This window comes from Pangasianodon hypophthalmus, chromosome 16 (assembly GCF_027358585.1).
Source record: "Pangasianodon hypophthalmus isolate fPanHyp1 chromosome 16, fPanHyp1.pri, whole genome shotgun sequence".
NCBI classification, from domain to species: domain Eukaryota; kingdom Metazoa; phylum Chordata; class Actinopteri; order Siluriformes; family Pangasiidae; genus Pangasianodon; species Pangasianodon hypophthalmus.
Genome location: NC_069725.1, coordinates 5,807,586 through 5,825,968, shown reverse-complemented (window position 1 = coordinate 5,825,968; position 18,383 = coordinate 5,807,586). Strand labels below are relative to the sequence as shown.

The following is an 18,383-nucleotide window of genomic DNA, read 5'->3' as shown; positions in this document are numbered from 1 at the left end:
CGATTTGCCAACAATTACAGTTTTACATTTATTAATGAATTTATTGAATGAATTTAAGCCATTTATTGTATAGATTAATGTTGTTGAAAGTCTGTGAGACAAGTTAGTTACTGTTATCACTTACATTACAGCGGCTTTAAATGGTCGTTCCCTCACCAGCCTCTCTTTTTTCTGTCTCTTGAATTTAATGATAAAAAAATGCAGTACCAAGAAACCTCAGATCACAAACTCCTCAGTCCTGTTACAAAGCACTGACACTGGAGACTCCTTTTATAAATGTTAAATAAATGTCTCCTTACAGAATGTGTCACCATATCAATGTCTAAATGTTTTTCTTTTTATATAAAAGCACATTTTCTTATTCGTTTATTATTAGGCTTAGATTATGTGGCGTGTCCTCCCTGTGAATGAGATGTTACTATAGAAACAATATAACTCATCATTTCTGTTATCAAAACTATTGTCAGAGTTGCTGTTTTAGAAAATTTATCAACACCTTCAGATTCCAGAATTCAACAGTGCTGTGGTATATTACTATATATAACAGACATGTGTTTAATTCTTCATTAGACATTATAATTTTTTTAAAGATATTTGCATTTTGATTTAGATTAAACTCTAACCCTAAAGGGACTATAAAACATAAATCAGAAAACAACCAGAAATGGAGAACATGTATAAAAAAACAAACAAAAAAAACACTACAAAAATTTGCACTACAATAATTTGGCACCATGCATTTTTTTTTATTATTATTTATTTTTAAATACAAAAACCTGAAATCAAAATTACTATTGAGCAGTAATATAAAAAATAATATTTGAAAATAATAAATAATAATGAAATTGCACTTGCTATTGCACATGATGACTGCTCTATTTTTTCTGGAATTATACCCTCTAAACCTTTTCATATACAGTGGATATAAAAAGTCTACACACCCCTGTAAAATTGCAGGTTTTCACTATGTAAAAAAATTAAACCAAGAGAAATCACCTCAGGTCTTTTTCTACCTTGAAGGTGAAAAAGGAACCAATAAAATTCAAGTGATAAACAAATAGAAATGTGTTAGGGGAAAAAAAAGAAAAAGAAAAAACTTACAATAATTTGGTCAAAAATTGATGAAAGTACAAGACAAAAACTTATCAGGGATGTCAGGCTGTAAATAGACCTACGGTGACATTAAAGGAGCTGCAGGAATATCTAGCAAGTACCGGTCACTCCCTGTATGTGAAACAAAGATCAAAAACGTGTCAGATTTTTCTGCTACCTTTAATATAGCAACGAACAAATTCGAAGTGAAAAATGAATAGATACATTTTAGGAAAAAAGGAAAAGGTGTGTAAACTTTTTATATCCACTGTATATGTACCATCTAATTTATTTATTGGCTTTTTTGTAATATAATTAATTTACATAGTTACTTTTTATTCCTGAAAAAAATCATTGTGTTAAAATGCAGCATCAAAATATTTTGTTTCACATTCAAAGCAAAGCAAAATTTTCTTGTAAGTTATTGAAATTTGAACTAAACCCATATCATTCAAGCAACCTGCCAATTAGGCTTATAACTGTAGTAACATAAAAATTAACAAACCCCTAGGCTATTCTTAATGGAACCATGCGGGTCTCAGTCTTCAATACGTGAACTATAAATCTAGATGTGTAGTTGATGCTAATTTAGCATCAGAAAGTTTTCACTTCCTTGTTGCCTTGATTAGCCACACAGATCCAGTGCAAAACTTAAGAAACTTAAGTCTTGGCGACTTGATCATCTACATATATAACATCAATAACAGGTAATGAGAAATCAGTTGCTTTTTTTTGGCTGAACTTTGATCACAAGAAAGGGCAAAGGGGAACCATCAAACCCTAAAATCTGAGGTAGGTCTGACAGTTCAAATGACAAATTAACAGATCAAGTTTTGTGTTAGATCTAGCTTTAAACTCATAAATTAAGTTTTCCTGAGATAGGAATGGGACACGACTGCACGAGAGACAACTCTATGGGCTGCTTTAGGAACAATCCTCGGTGGCAGGTGCAAAGAAGAGCTGTGACACAGCAGCTTTGAGGTCAAACCCAGTGCTCTGTCACACAGCAATTTAGCTACACAAACACACACAGCATTCAGACAGGTTGTCTGCAGCACTTGCAACATCATACAGTTGTGGCACACTCTTGTGGTAGACAATGCAATGATAATTCACCGTCCACTTTATTAGCGCCACCTGTACACCTGCTCATTCATGCAACTGTCTAATTAATAAAAAACTAAAAAAAAAAAAAAAGACATTGAGTGAGTAGTGGTTTTGTGGCAGGAAAAGAGTTCCTCTCAGCCAAGAACAGCAGTCTGAGGCTACAGTGAGCACAGGCTCACCTAAACTGGACAGCTGAAGATTGGAAAAAAACATTGCCCTGTCTTTATCCAATCTTCCACAAGGTTCTTCAAGGTGTGTTGTGTGTTCTGAGATGCTTTTCTGCTCACCTGTAAAGAGTGGTTATTTGAGGTACCGCAGCCTTTCTGTCAGCTTAAATTAATCTGGCTATTCTCCTCTGACTTCTCTCATCAACAAAGCGTTTCCACCCACAGAACTGCCACTCACTGGATGTTTTATATTTTCACACCATTGTGTGTAAACTCTAGAGATCTCTATGTGAAAATCCCTATTAGCAGGCCATGGTCCAAGTCACTAAGATGACTGAGATTTTCCCCAAATCCTAATGTTTAATGTGAACATTACCACACGATTGGCTGATCAGAAAATTGCATGAATGAGTAGGTGTTCAGGTGTTCCTAATAAAGTGGATGGTCAGTGTATATTGCAGTATAAATCTTCAATTTGTTAGAATTCATTATAAACATATTCTTTAAACTTCCTGCTGCATCACAACATATTCACAATCAGTAACTATGTATCAGGTGTGAGCTTCACTGATCATTGATCTATGAGTGAAGAGCACAGTTAATGTCATAAACATCAGGGTCATTACATCCCTATACAAGTTCTGACTACAATATACATAAATATAATCCCATAAACATCCCAAAAAGCAATACTTAAAGTCAAACAGCTATAAGAGCTGTCCTGTTGTAACAGGAAAACATCTCAGTATTTTACCATATCAAGGAAAAAGTATTTCAGAGAATATTTCTAATGGCCACAACACCTCACTGAAAACTCTAATGTTGGTAAGAGCTACACAGATTACTACAAAATACGTAACAATATGTACATATTTCCTGAAAAGAAGCAGTCCACTGCTTTAAGAATAATTTAAAAATGAAACAACTTATAGCAGTTTCTGCTAATAAAAATATTTTATTACAAAATGTATAAAAAACAGTACACATTATTGATGCAACACATAAAGCACAAGGTACAAAATTCTCACCAGTCAACTTCCACTTAGTGTGATAATCATTCGATCAGAACTAGAACTCTGAATCTAATAATAATCATCATCATTATCATAATAATAAGAAGAAGAAAAAGAAGAAGAAGAAATTATTCATATTCTAATTTTATATAGACCACAGATAACCCTGTTGCTTGGCAACATATTTTTCACTTATCCCATGAAGGAGATTTTTTTTTAGCACTGATGCATTCATAGTGGCTTCTTCTTCAGACCAAAAACAGCAATAAGCAGGATCATCTCATACAAGGCTGGGATTACACTGAAAGAGCAAAGGACAGAAAGAGATAGAGAAATCTTCAGGACAAAGGCATATTAGAGCGTGTTTTATGTTTTTATAGAAACATTTGCATATGTGCAACAAATATGTGACAAGGGATGAAACTGAATATGAATATGTATATACTGTATTATGAATACATTATTCGGAATGAACAGATAGCATGTTCTAAATGGAAACACAGAATGGTTCACAGGGCCTCTGGTTGAGACTAGAGGTGTGCGAGTGGGAGGTTTTTACTTTCATGCAGGCATGAGCGAATGGTGAGATAAGAAGCTTGTGGGACAAACTATGACCGTGTTCATTAACATGTATGTACTGCGCTAGTCATTCATCCTTAGTAACTGCCTGGTCAGGTCTTAAATTTGTGCAAAGATTAAAAAGTCCCACATACATCTCTAGTAGAGATTAATTATGAACTCGAGTGATGTAGCTGAGGTTGAGAAACTCTAAGCACCACCATGTTGACAGTGCTGGCATTTCTACCTCTGGGGCTTTTTCAGTGTTTTCCAATGTTTCCAAGTGTATAGTGGTAGGGTTCATACTTCATTCATTTAAAAACTTTCTGGTTTAGGCCTTTGGGTTTAAATCCAAATACGGATACAGAAATGGATATTTGAAGCACCAAACAGACAAAGACAGCGGCACTGTTACAACCCCTACTGCCAACTCACCTGCAGAAGCCAAAGATCCACCAGTAGATGCTGCAAGTCCACTCCTCAAACAGAAAGAAAAGCAGTGCAACAGAGCCACTTGCATGACACGCTGTAGCTGAATATTCACTGTCAGGAAAGTAACATAGCATTCTATAATTACCCAGTTACACTTCTATGATTATTGTGTACCAGTACTATAGTAATTACCATTACTGTACCATTACTAAGTCATTACTACCAATTTTACACAGTAATCTAAGTAGCATGTCATATAGGTCACCCATTATGCATATTGGGGTGAAAACTGGCTGTGTTGACACACACACACACACACACATGGGGATCAAGATGGAGTTTGGATACAGGAGTTTTAGCCACAAAGCCTGCTCAACTGACTGTGTTTCAGCAGTGATTAAAGTGACGTCTGTATTTAGATCTATGAGAAAGATGTCAGTAAATAGGGATGTCACCATGCTGCTTGTGCATTAGTGCAATATGTGAGGAAAAACAGAAGAGCAACAGAGAATGTAAATGCCGGACGTGATCAGGTGGTCAGCAAAAAAACAGTACATAGAGAGAGACATTTGCAGTGCATAAATCCCTCATTACAAAGATGAATGCGCATTTAAGTGTTCAGTGCTGCAAAAATCATAAGCACTGATCTACAGTGATGTGGAAAAAAGTGATCTGATCAGATGAATTATTCTTCATTATATTGTTGACAAGTGGATGAGTGCATGTATGGAATACACCAAGAGAACAGTACAGGGCTGAATACTTGACTGCTGCAGTTAGGGCGCTCGGTGGATCTGTTATGCATTGGGGAATGGTTTGGGTCCACATGTCCCATAAGAAGGAACAAATCAATACAAAATTCTTCTGACTGATCACCTTTATCCCACGATGAAACATTTCTATCCAGGATGACCCTGTCCCCATCTACAGGGCACGAGGGCTCACTGAATAGTTTGATGAGTATGAAAATGATGAAAACCATATGAGGAGACAGCATTATCTTTCATCATCCCCACACCTTAAGAAGACACTTCTTGTTTTTGGGGGGATTATTAATTTCTCACCTGTGTGTGTGTGTGTGTGTATGTGTGTGTGTGTGTATATAACTTTGCGTGCAAAACTTTGATGCAGCTGGTTGTGTGTTCTTCCTACATGATAGTGAAAGTGCACCCAATCCAGTTTTTGATTCAGCAGTGATGATGGATTGAAATTATGACATTACAGGTAAGGATACATAAAAGTCCTTGGTTGTTGTTGAACATGGAGGCTCCGGAGAAAAACCCAGCAAGTTCTATAGCAAACAGACCCAGGGTCACGGATAAGGCCACCACCAGACTGCACAGAAGAGAGAATGGAAAAATGGAAAAAAAGCGCAGACCATGCATAAAAAAAGGAATAATACAGTTATAACACACAAAGCCAACACCGAAGAACTATTAGCAAACAAGGACTACTGATAAAAACCTTCTGTTGCCATCCTGATTCGAAACAACAATAGGTCAAATCATGACTATAACAATAGTATGTCAGAATAGCACGCCACGCATGGTTTTCTAGTATTAGGACTTATAATGGCATAATATTTTGGCACACTACTTAGTGTGGTAATATGCAGTTTTAAATGTAACCAAACAGACATTTTCATGCCACTATGAATCTGCTTATGACTTATTCTTTATTTAAAAGCGACAGTATGTCAGATGTTTTGTTAAAAATTAAATTAAAAAAAAAAACATGATTACACAGTAAAAGGTGAGACCTGGCAGCCAATCAGAGAGAGAGAGAGAGAGAGAGAGAGTCTACTATTATCAATGAGAGCAACAGGTAACAGGTGTTTTGTTCTAATAGCCTTAAGTTGGTGGAAAGTAAGTAAATGATATCTGAGTCATCCTTGCTATGGAATTTGTATTGTTACCCAGTTGTGAAGTTCTTTGAGATAAAGTTGTTCTCTGTACTGTATTTTTTGCTAGTTGGCTAGATTTAGCAGGCTAGCTTAATATTCTTTGCCTATGAGATGTGTGTAATTTCAAGGAAAGTGCCTATTTTTATCACACAGTGCAGCGCCATAAACATGCTGTGAGATTACAGAGAGCAGATCAAACGTTTCCCTTTCAACTAGAGCTTACAGTGTATTTTAATTAGTAAATTCTCTGGGTTATATGCTGTTTATTGTACAATGAGCATTGTTACACCACAGCATCACCGATGCAAAGGCAGATGGTTGTTAGATCAGGCAGAGCCGAAGTGAGATCCGAACTGAAGTTGAAAGTGGGAAATGCTGATAAGCTGGAAAATGAGATAATCTATGTGCATGCTCATCTTTTCTGATTGTCAACTTGTTTTGTTTACTTCCATTCCTCATCTCCGTCACTGACCAGCCACAGAACCGTCTCTCTTACAGGCCTGCGATGCCGATTTAGCTGAACAGGGGCTGACAAGGGTCTAGTAGTGCAAGTGGCATATGGCAAAAAACTGTAAGTGACGGTCGGCTACAGATGCTTTTCGACTGATCGTGTGTTAAGGCCCTGTGATGTGTTTAGACATCTTTCTCAACAAACTCTTACCTTATATCCTCTATATTATATTCTTCAACTGTATAAGTCAGTGGCAGACAAGCTTTCACATTGTTCTCCTGTAACACAGCCAGAGACAAAAAGATTATCACAGCCTTTCATAAACATAGTTGATAGGAGACATTTATTTAGCCAATTTTGAGAAGTAGTAAAGATTATGTAGGAAAACAACATAATGTTTCCTGTATAGAGTTTAATCAGGTAGTGTGTGCAATTACTTAATTAATTAAGTAATTAATGATGCTCAGCCCTACTGAAGGAGACTCACCCTTGACCAGAATATGGTGATGACTATGACCAGATGGGCAATAAGGGTGAGGAATCGGGCTGGGACCAGGCTGCTTATCGCCCACATGGCACTAGAAGGAATAAAACACATGTTACCAGTTAACAAACTATTTCACTTTAACTGGATACTTAGCTTGTCATCCTAGGGGAAACTATTTAAACCAGTGTAAGTTAAAGTTACAGCCTAGATACAGAGTGTGCATGAACTATCAGTTATAATGCAGTTATTATGCAGTGCCATAAGCACAGTACAGTAAGCTATAATGCCTCCAGTAAAAGTGATAACTAGATAGTTAGCAAACAGCTACTTATGTAATCAGACTAACGTACCTGCGCGTATAACGTCTTCCTGAAATATAAATATTCAGTACAGGAGCAAAGATTAGATTGCCGGTCTGTAGCTAAACAAAACACAGTTCGAATAGAAACCAAGCCGGAAGTGACGCATGGAAGAGCGAATGTTTTTGGCGTTGCTATGGACAACTCAAATCCGACGCGCTCGCGGTAGCTGCACGAGGCGCTGCTGCAACATGGCGCCCATGTATGGAAAGCCGAAAGGGTCACATTTCTCTACAAAACAAGAGAGGTTTGCTTTGATTACAGCGTGAAAACAGGCGTTTTGAGACTTTACATCACATTTACTGAGCAGTTATACTGAAGTGAAAATATAGATAATGTGTTCAAATGTTTCTCAATTAAAAGTGGAAGCCAAAAATGTACTCAAGTGAAAGTACAAAAAGAAGTTGATACTTTTAAAGTATTATAAATTAAAAAATAAACGTTTTAACTGACAACATTAAGTTAGTCATATTTTCATGTTAAAAGTAACTTTGGTTACTTATCTAAAACTGTTAGAAGTTGTTTTTGTTTTTAAAACTACTCTGCTGTTTTGCCTGAAAACATCATTCTGTCTCTGCTAGGATTTGAATCGCAGCCTACACTGTAAAGAATTGCTGTAAATTTTACAGTAATTTACTGGCAACCTGAGTTCGACAAGTTTACGCCGTAAATTACACTGTAGCATTTGACAGCGCTGTAAAAAAGAAACGCTGCAAAAATTATTATAAGCGCCGTATTTAATCATCATAATCATCTTCATAATCATCATTACAGTTTCTACAGTAGCCTATCCACTGGTATTTTAAGTATAAGAACAAATGAATTAATTTTAAGTATAAGGACATTGTTAAATTGATTTAATCAATTTAAAGCAAATGTCGTAAAAAAGGAAGAAAAAGCCCAAAGGCAAAGAAAATTCAAATGTATAACCACAGAGACAAATGCTCTCCCACTGAGCCATGGCATTATTGTTGTTTTGGAACAGTTTTAAATAAAGACTGGCAATGGCAAACTTGGGAAAATGGCAAACAGTCCATTGCGAATTGAATAGAAAAGTGGTTTCAAAATGTATAAAAACATTATCAAAAGAAATAACACACACTGGTAAATGTTCACACAAATGTATAGCTTTATAGAAACTTTTATCTGGTCTGGAGCTAGATAACAATAACGAAAGATAACGATTAAATTCGGTAGCTGTCAAAATGGGATCATTGCATCACAACAAAAATAACCAAATAGCACCTTTAACAACTTTTAAATAATTCCAAAGCCCCAAAGAGCATAATGTATGGTGTTAAAAAAAAAAAAAACAGTCAAATGCCAGTGTTAATGCTATAATAAAAGTAAAATGTGCTTATGTATGGCAAAATGTGACCCTTTTGGCCTTCCATGTCCATTGTTCAAATCATAGACTCTATGGAGCAAACAGGCAGATAACTATAATACAGTGCTAAATACTGAAAGTAGTACACCTGTGGAGGTGATACCTGTTTCATACTGCAGTATGCTGTTTAGGAGCCTGTTCAGATTTCTGAACAGATTTACTGAACCACAAGTGATTGCGGCATTTGAAATCCATGGACACTAGAAGGTTTTCTTATTTATGAGAAAATCTGTGTGCATGACAAGCATCTATACCGTATAAACAGGCCTGTTAGATGTGTATCTAATCTGTACATCTCTCTGCATTAGCTGTCTATTGCACTCGCCTGCAGCTCTCCCTGCTGGTCAGATTGGCATACTTCAGCCATATACTGCTTGGCAGGGAGAGTAATTATACTTAAGTGAAAGTATAGATAATGTGTTGAAATCTTACCCAGCTGAAAGTGGAAGTATCCAGCCAAAAATGTACTCAAGTATTAAAAGTAAATTTTTTAACTGACAAAATTAAGTTAGTCATGTTTTCATGTTAAAAGTAACTTTGATTACTTATCTAAAACTGTTAGAAGACTTTTGTTTTAAAAGATGACTTTTGTTTTAAAACTACTCTGCTGTTTTGCCTGAAAACATCATTCTATCTCTGCAATATTGCAATATTTACCATTAGCTAGAATGTAACTTGCAGCCTAATCAAGCTTCAGTTATGCAGTTGATACTAGTCTAATCTGGCATTAGATAAAAAAAAAAAAAAAAAAAGCTAGTTAATCTTAGCAAAACTTCAACTTCAGTGTGCTTTTTCAAATTTGATGGCATTCCTGCCTTCTAGGGAAGTGAAGGAGATGCATAATTTTATACGAGTCTTTGCTTACTCCACCATATTTAAACATTTTACTGAGGTAGAACCAGGCAGGCTCATCCTGAAGTTCCACACTGCAGTCCAGCAGTTTATTCATCTTCAAGCACACTCGGATAACTATAGCTTTAACTACATTGTGTAGCATGAGAAGATCACGGCTGATGATGGATTGACACTCTACATTGATGAATTTGATTGGATGCTAAACTGAAATGTTTGGATGCTACACTGAGCCCATTTGACTGATGCATAGCGTACTGTCACTGGCTAGATGAGATCTTCTTGTAACGAGTACTAATTTTAGGGACAAATTATCTACTTTTTCCATGAGAGGTAAAGCAGCAGGTAAAGTCAACAACAATTGCAAATTTTTCCTTGAGGATTAAAAAAGTCTCTCTGATACTATAATGTGCAGGTTACATGTTCTAAGAGACGATGAAGGAGTAATGAAATAACATATTAAGCAGGTGTGCCTGAAGTATATTGTGAATAATTCAGCCTTTGATGTGTATTTGTATGGAGGGTGACAAATTTAAAAATATATCCATCAATAAATCTGCTTCAATATACTGTAGAAATTGGTCAATTAATCCATCCATTCTCTATACCGCTTATCCTACACCGGGTCACAGGGGAGCCTGGAGCCTATCCCAGGGGACTTGGGGCACAAGGCAGGGGACACCCTGGCAGTCCATCGCAGGGCACAATCGCACACAAACATCACAGACAATTTGGAAATGCCAGTCAGCCTATAACGCATGTCTGGGGGAGGAAACCGGAGTACCCAGAGGAAACCCCCAAAGCATGGGAAGAATGTGCAAACTACACACACAGGGCAAAGGCAGGATTCGAACCCCCAGCCCTGGAGGTTCAAGGCAACCACTAAGCCATCGTGCCCCCTGGGCAATTAATTTGTTAATATAATTATTCACTTATTTTTTTATACATTTAAACATTTTAATATACATGTTTAATATTTATGTATTTAATTAGAGATATATTATTTAAAGTTGCAGGATGTAAGAACAGTGTGCACTGTGCTGCATCCTTCTCCACCGAGCGGATTAATCTGATGGCTGCAAATAATACACATTCAATGAGAAATTGAAAAATTCAATGTGTTCCAAACCACATTCTATGCAGGAAATAGGATGGCTAAACATGAATGACACCAAAGATGTACTTACATTTTTTAGCAGGGCTGAATGCAGTTTGTGAAGATGGAGAACTATGTTTTATAGTGGTTTTTTTCTTCTTCAGGATGCCACTTATTCAGTTAAATAACTGAACTACAGCTTTTAATGTTACGAATAAAATATTTTCGAAGTTCACTTAAGTGTGCACCACTGTTACTTTCAGTTCACATTTCTTCCTGCTGCTAATACAGTGTGTACAGGGAATTGCATTTAGGCTACTGTTTCTATTCCTGTTGTTGCTGTCAGACATGTACTAAATTGAACATTCAGCATTTAATAACACATAATAGCAACTTAATAATGAGAAATTTGGCATTGAGAGACAGCTTTTTAAAATTTTTTTTATCTCCAAATGCTGAGGTAAAGTGAGTGATCAGTTAAAACAGTACATCTGAGCGATCTACAAAACTTGAAAAATCGCCACTGTCAAAACACCAGCTGAGTGAATATTTTTGGAAGAACACTATTCTTTGCTCCAGTACAGTTCCAGAGACTTGAAGAATTGATGCCAAGGTGCACTTTTGACTGCAAAGTGAAGGCTTTGACATGCAATTTTCCCACAGGCCTTAAAATGTTTTATGAGTTTTTTTTTTTTTTTTTTTTACTTTCACTTTAAGACATGCTGAACAAATAAACAAATGGGTTAATCCATGATTGGGGTTCCTTTTGAGTCCCACTGGTATTACATTTACAAACATACAGTCAGGTCCATAAATATTGGGACAGTGACACAGTTTTGGTAATTTTGCCTCTGTACACCACCACAGTGGATTTGAAATGAAGCAGTCAAGATGTGACTGAAGCGTAGACTTTCAGCTTTAATTCAAGGGGTTTAACAAAAATATTGCATTAACCGTTTAGGAATTACAGCCATTTTTTACAGAGTTCCTCCATTTTCACAGGCTCAAAAGTAATGGGACAATTGACTGATAAGCAGTTTCATGGCCAGCTGTGGCCTGTTTCCTCCTTATATCATGATAAATTAAGGAGATAAAAGGTCTGGAGCTGATTCCAAGTGTTGATTTTGCATTTGGTAGCTGTTCATGGGAACTCTCAATATGCCATCCAAAGAGGTGTTGATGCAAGTGAAGGAGGCCATCATTAGGCTGAAAAACCAAAACAGACCTATCAGAGAGATAGCAGAAACTTTAGGAGGGCCAAATCAACAATTTGGTACATAAAAAGAAGGAATGCACTGGCGAGCTCAGCAACACCAAAAGGCCTGGGAGACCACAGAAAACAACTAAAGTGGATGATTGCAGAATTCTTTTCTTATTGAAGAACAACCCCTTCACAACATCTAGCCAAGTCAGGAACACTCTGGAGGAGGTAGGCCTATCATTGTCAAAGTCTACAATCAAGAGCGACCTTCATGAATGTAAATACAGACGGTTTACCTCAAGATGCAAACCGCTGGTAACACTCAAGAACACAAAGGCCAGATTAGACTTTGCTAAAAAACCTCGAAAAAAAAGCCTGACCAGTTCTGATGCAAGATTAACTTGTACCAGAATGATGGGAAGAGAAAAGTATGGAGAAGGAAAGGAAGGGCTCATGATCCAAAGCATACCACATCATCCATCAAACATGTGGAGGCAGTGTTATGGCATGGGCATGTTTGGCTGCCAATGGAACTGGGTCACTGGGGTTTATTGATAATGTGACTGTTGACAGAAGTAGCAGGATGATGCATAAGTGTACAGAGCTATACTTTCTGCTCAGATTCAGTCAAATGCTGCAAAACTGATAGGACAGCGCTTCACAGTACAGATGGATAACAACCCAAAACATACTGTGAAAGCAGCCCAAGAGCTTGGAAATTAAATGTTCTTAAATGGCCGAGTCAGTCACCTGACCTCAACCCAACTGAGCTGCTTTTCACTTACTGAAGACAAATCTGAAGGCATAATGACCCACAAACAAGCAGCAACTGAAGATGGCTGCAGTAAAGACCTGGCAAATCATCTCAAGGGAGGAAACTCAGCATTTGGTAATGTCCATGGGGTCCAGACTTCAGGTAGTCATTGACTGCAAAGGATTTACCTCCAAGTAATAAAAATAATCCTAATATTTATGATTATATTAGTTTGTCCCATTACTTTTGAGCCTGTGAAAATGGAGGAACTCTGTAAAAAATGGCTGTAATTCCTAAACGGTTAATGCAATATTTTTGTTAAACCCCTTGAATTAAAGCTGAAAGTCTACGCTTCAGTCACATCTTGACTGCTTCATTTCAAATCCACTGTGGTGGTGTACAGAGGCAAAATTACCAAAACTGTGTCACTGTCCCAATATTTATGGACCTGACTGTATATGTACAGTAAAGGTAAAAGACATTTTAAACACAGATAAAGTCCTTCACAACAAGTCATGTACATGTTTCAGATTCATAACTTGAAACATTAATAAACCCTCTGTACACTTATAGAACAGAATTTTGCCTGTCAAAGCCTACACTTTATAATTACACTTTACCTTGAAATATAAGCATTCAATACTTCAAAAATCATATTATTTTTGCCTTAATGTATAAATCCATTCAATGGGACATTGCATAATTTCAGTTTTTTGAAGATCATCAACACAATATCATTTTAGATAAAAAGATCACTGTGTATAATATATTTTAAGCAATCACTAGAAAGCTGTTAATGCCCTTATTCCATTATCATGGATGGATAGCATGGACACTCATTATTCACACTCTGTGTATTTAAAATACTGTTACTCTCAACCCTGTTACTAATCCAACAGTATAATGCAGGAAATATCAGCAAAGTTATTTACTCAGAAGGCGTAAGACCATTTTTAAACATTTACAGCATCATTGATTCATTCATCATCCTGTAACTGCTTTATTCTAGTCAGGGTTGCGGTGGATCCAGGTGTGAGGCACGGACACACCCCGGATAGCAATAATGCAAACACACACACATTCACACACTAATCCACACCTTGGGACATTTTAAAGTAGCCGGTCCATGCACTGGCATGGTTCGGGAGGTGGGAGGAAACCAGGGAACCCCGAAGAAACCCACGTGATCATGGAGGAGGACATGCACAGAAACACTACACAGACAATAACCAGAGCTCAGAATTGCTGCGTCACTGTACTGCCCGCAATTATGTAATTTTTTTAATAATAATTTTTAAAAAGTTTAATTTCCAGAGTTAGAAGGGCTAAATGGCACTGCAATGGCAGAATCACCCAGTTAGTGGTGTAGTAGTTGACATTGAGTTTATGTTCCTGCCACTTGTCACGCTCAAGACTCAGAAATGTTAGAGTCAACAAGAGCTCAGAGAATACATCTAACATAAAGACAGTTTAATTATCAAGGTAGTTTAGTTAAAAGTTTAGTTAAATGTGTAAGCTATGCCCCAGTCAACACATCAGACTATTTGTTATGGCGCCACACAGCGCGGGGACGCCCTCACCACCGCTTCAGCCACTCCGCCAGTCAGATATCGCGAGATATCGCGAGATTTACACCCTGTGCTTTTGCTGCTGTAAAATGGTGAAGTTATGCTGAGACGCGACGCGGTAAGTAGACAAAATACGTGTGTGCGTGTGAGCCTGAGATTCACGTCGTCTAGTTTGAACGACTCCTAACGACAGGGAAGTGGATTCGGCGCTATAATTTCCAAACAGACCGCGTTCATAACGAGAGTGTTTTTGGCGGCGCAAAGGTCTGGACATTGTACTGTATAAACCGCCATTTTTAATATGCGGTCTGCCTGAGGAGGGGGGAGAGAGAGAGAGAGAGAGGGAGCGCGAGCGCGCTGTTGTGTCGGGGGGGGAATGCACGCGCTGCGTGCGCGCGCGGCCGCTCAGCACAGTCTGAGCATAGCGATTCAGGGTGGGTTTGTTTTATTTTACATAAGCGGAGACTGCAGTGCGGGTGGTCAGGAGGGAATATTGGCATGTCACTGCTCGGGATTTCTTTCTGAGATAACGGAAGAAATGTAGTTTTGTAGAGACAGCTCGCGAGGAGGTCTGAAGCATGTGCTCGTGCTAGCCATGAGCCCTGAATGAAGACACAATTATTCTCCTGGCATTATTATTATAATGTACTACTACTCATGTATGTAGACTGTATTTATTCTTAAATTTGCACAAACAGGAGCGAGCTGTGTTGCATTTCACTCTCATAATAACATCTACTCTTTTACATCCATCCCATAATTCATCCATACATTCACATATGATTCAGAGCTGTATCATATCATAATTGTGTATTTTGCATATCTGCATTGAATATTGCATATGAGCATTATGACTATACATCATAGCACTAATGTATGCTATATGGTCAAAAGTCTGTGCACACCTAATCATCACACCCATATGTCTTTACTGAACATCCTATTCCAGATTAATCCCTGCTTTGCTGTTATAATGTTATAATAAACTCCACTCTTCTGGGAAGGCTTTCCACTGGATTTTGGAGTGTGGAGATGTGTGATCATTGAGCCACAAGAGCATTAGTGAGGTTAGGTACTGATGTTGGTAATGAGGTCTGGGGTTCAGTCAGCATTCCAGTTCATCCCAAAGGTGTTCAGTGGGGTTGAGGTCAGGGCTCTGTGCAGGCCATTCAAGATTTCCACTCTAACCTTCTGAAACCATGTCTTCATGGAGCTCGTGTTGTGCACAGGGACATTTTCATGCTGGAACAGGTTTGGGCCTCTTAGTTCCAGTGAAGGAAATTTGTAATGTTATAGCTCACAAAGACATCCAATACAGTTGTGTGCTTTCAGCTTTGTGGCAACAGTTTGTGGAAGAGCCACATATGGGTGTGATGGTCAGTTGTCCACAAACCTTTGGTCATATAGTGTACGTTTCAAATTATTTTAATGAAGCAAGACAAACAATTGCACACATCTCAGTGGATTTGCATGAGAAACACTGATGTGAGTTAATAAAAGCTGGCTTATGAATGCATTTGAACAAATCTAAAATGTACTACAGTTTCAGATGAGGTTCTTAGTGCTTAACTATATTAAACAACTTTACTGTTAAAAATGTCCTGGTGCAGATGTGCAGTAACTTTTCTGAGGAAAGCTGGCATCTGAAATTCAAACATTACTCCTAAAAAAAAACTAATTTGTTTTATAAATTGTCAAATATGTTTAATTATTCGACTGGATACTCAACAGAGGTTCATGAGATGGACAGTGCTGTTGTGCCTTTAGACACTAATGTGCACTATTGCATCAGTAGTAGAGAAGCTGTGTGTGTGTGTGTGTGTGTGTGTGTGTGTGTTTATATCTTGGGTGGACTATATGATAGACATGTCTGACAGATTTGACTTAGTGGGGACATTTGGCAAGTCCCTATGAGCAAAACTGTTTAAACTTAAACTGCAGCTTTTAATAAAAACAATAAAGACAGAAGATTTAAAAGGTTTGCTTTTGGTTACTGAGATTAAGGTTATGGTTTATGTGTAGCATAATAGTAGTATTAATTATTATGCCAATGTTAGGTCCTCAGGAGGACAGTAAGGCGTGTGTGTGTGTGTGTGTGTGTGTGTGTGTGTGTGTGTGTGTGTGTGTGTGTGTGTGTGTGTGTGTGTTATTGCTCAGGCCTGTGTGCGGAATGATTCAGCGAGATATTCTGCGTTTCTCACTTGAATCCACCAGCAGAGCGGCGAGAGCGCGCATGTCGGAAGCCGTCTGTACGAGCATCTTTCTGGCGAACTTTCCTGCAAATAAGCCGCGAGATTCTCATCAACACACGCAGATTTCATTCGCCGAGTATGTACAACTAATGCATCATACAGCGATTTGCCCCTCGCTGCTGAGGGAGTGTGTGCGCCTGTGTGTTAGGACAAATGGTTTCTAATGATCGCAGGCTTCAGTAGGCCTCAGTGTAAGCCGGCCGCTCGAGTTACACAGCCAGCGCGTGTTGGTGAGACGGAAACGGCTTTTGTCGTGACCGAGGTATCGGCGTTTTATCATGAGTTGCTGTTCCCCCACCGTAGTCGGGGTGCGTTTCATTTATTTAGTTAGCTTAATAAAATATATATATTTACGCGGGAGTCTGAGGAATTTCTGTGCTTGTGTTGACATCCTAGAGATCAATTTTCGGTTGCACTTTTGGCTCGCTAGCTAGCATGCTAAGCTAACTGTTTAAACTGTTAGCTAGCAAGATGTGCTTGTTCACGAATTGTGCTAGACATCATTTCTGAGTCGGGCTGTTGTAATGTATTGTTGCGTTTTCATATGATCAGTTTTGGTTTGTTTATTATTATGTTTAAACTGCGTTAGCTATGCGTCTAAGCTAAAACTAGCTACTGCTGAGTGACATCGTATTCTGTAGCATTGCTTGCTAGTTTGCGCCGTTGAAATTTCATTCTGAGTACGCTGTGTAGGTTTATATGCTGTTTTCTGAATATTTATTTTATAGATATAAATATAGATATTTTATATCTTACACGACCATCTAATAAGATTGTTGGCTAGTCGGTAGAGTTCATGTCGTTTTTTGAAATGCTACAGTGACAACTCTAAGCTAGCTAAGCTAACAGAGCACGTCAGTGCATTTTTGCTGTTGCATTGCAGTTACGTTAGCTGCAGTGGAGTGAACAGCTAGCATAATAGCCATTGTGTTGCTTTCAGGACTCACAGAAAGAGTGGCTTTCAGTCCAGTCCAGTCATTTCTGCTAGTTTTACAGTGATGGTGTTAACTAAAACCTTTCTCTTGTTCATGTAAACATTGCAGTAACATTTAGACTAGTGGTTATTTACATTTCCAGTCCTTATTTTATGAATATTGTATAATCTCAGTGTTTTTTTTTTTCCTGGACGCAGTGAAGTTCACATCTCATAGTTCATAAGTAAAATTTGATTTATGGATGCATTCTTTATAATAACAGACCAATTAATAGATTTGAAATATTTATGAATACAATACTGAATCCTCTGAAATGTCACTGTCTCCAATTTTAGTTTCAGTACCAGCTGTCACATGTCTCTTTGTCATTAGGTTTGAGTCCATGTTTGCTTTTGTTTTTACTGACACACTGATCAGTAAATTGTGAAGTATTATGAATTATGAAGTAGACCTGTGGTTCTCAAAGTGGAGTCCATGGAGGAAACACAGTGGTGGAAATCGTAACCCATCATTAACAAAGTTAATATATTTATGTTTAGGTTTTTAAGTTATTAGCCTGTTTGACTGTTCCATGAAGTGATTCGGGTTTAATCTAAATCTCAGTAACTCAAATAACAAGTCACCTGTAAACAAGGTCAACTTGGACCTACTGTTTTCTGTGAGTGGAAAGTTCAAACAAAAAGCTCCATACCTCGATTAAACAGCTAGACTGTTATTGTACACATTTAAATAATGAGCCTAATATTTGGACTATATTCATTAAACTGTA

General features: G+C 37.7%; 2 protein-coding genes across 10 annotated transcripts in view; one reads left to right on the top strand and one right to left on the bottom strand.

Annotated features, from left to right (window-relative positions):
* Positions 1–3,301: 3,301 nt before the first annotated feature.
* On the bottom strand, positions 3,302–7,752 carry tmem107l (transmembrane protein 107 like). Of its 2 annotated transcripts, XM_026921237.3 has the most exons (6): positions 7,561–7,745; positions 7,211–7,301; positions 6,934–7,001; positions 5,604–5,704; positions 4,373–4,469; positions 3,302–3,680 (listed from the first exon to the last, which is right to left on the bottom strand). In XM_026921237.3, the coding sequence occupies exons 2-6, from the start codon at positions 7,295–7,297 to the stop codon at positions 3,611–3,613; spliced, it is 423 nt and encodes a 140-aa protein (XP_026777038.2). In that variant the 5' UTR covers positions 7,298–7,301; positions 7,561–7,745; the 3' UTR covers positions 3,302–3,610. The 2 variants fall into 2 exon arrangements, with proteins under 2 accessions (XP_026777038.2, XP_053096522.1); XM_053240547.1 differs by lacking the exon at positions 5,604–5,704 and having other exon boundaries at positions 4,373–4,480; positions 7,561–7,752.
* Positions 7,753–14,464: 6,712 nt separating this feature from the next.
* Positions 14,465–18,383, top strand: part of huwe1 (HECT, UBA and WWE domain containing E3 ubiquitin protein ligase 1) — a 50,975-nt gene continuing 47,056 nt past the window's right edge. For 6 of the 8 annotated variants that reach the window (XM_053240542.1, XM_053240540.1, XM_053240541.1 and 3 more), the window contains exon 1: positions 16,597–16,755. The gene's annotated coding sequence lies outside the window, so the exon portion shown is untranslated. Of the gene's footprint in view, positions 14,546–16,596; positions 16,756–16,826; positions 16,942–18,383 lie in introns of those variants that run through there. The other 2 variants (XM_053240538.1, XM_053240539.1) reach the window with 2 other exon arrangements.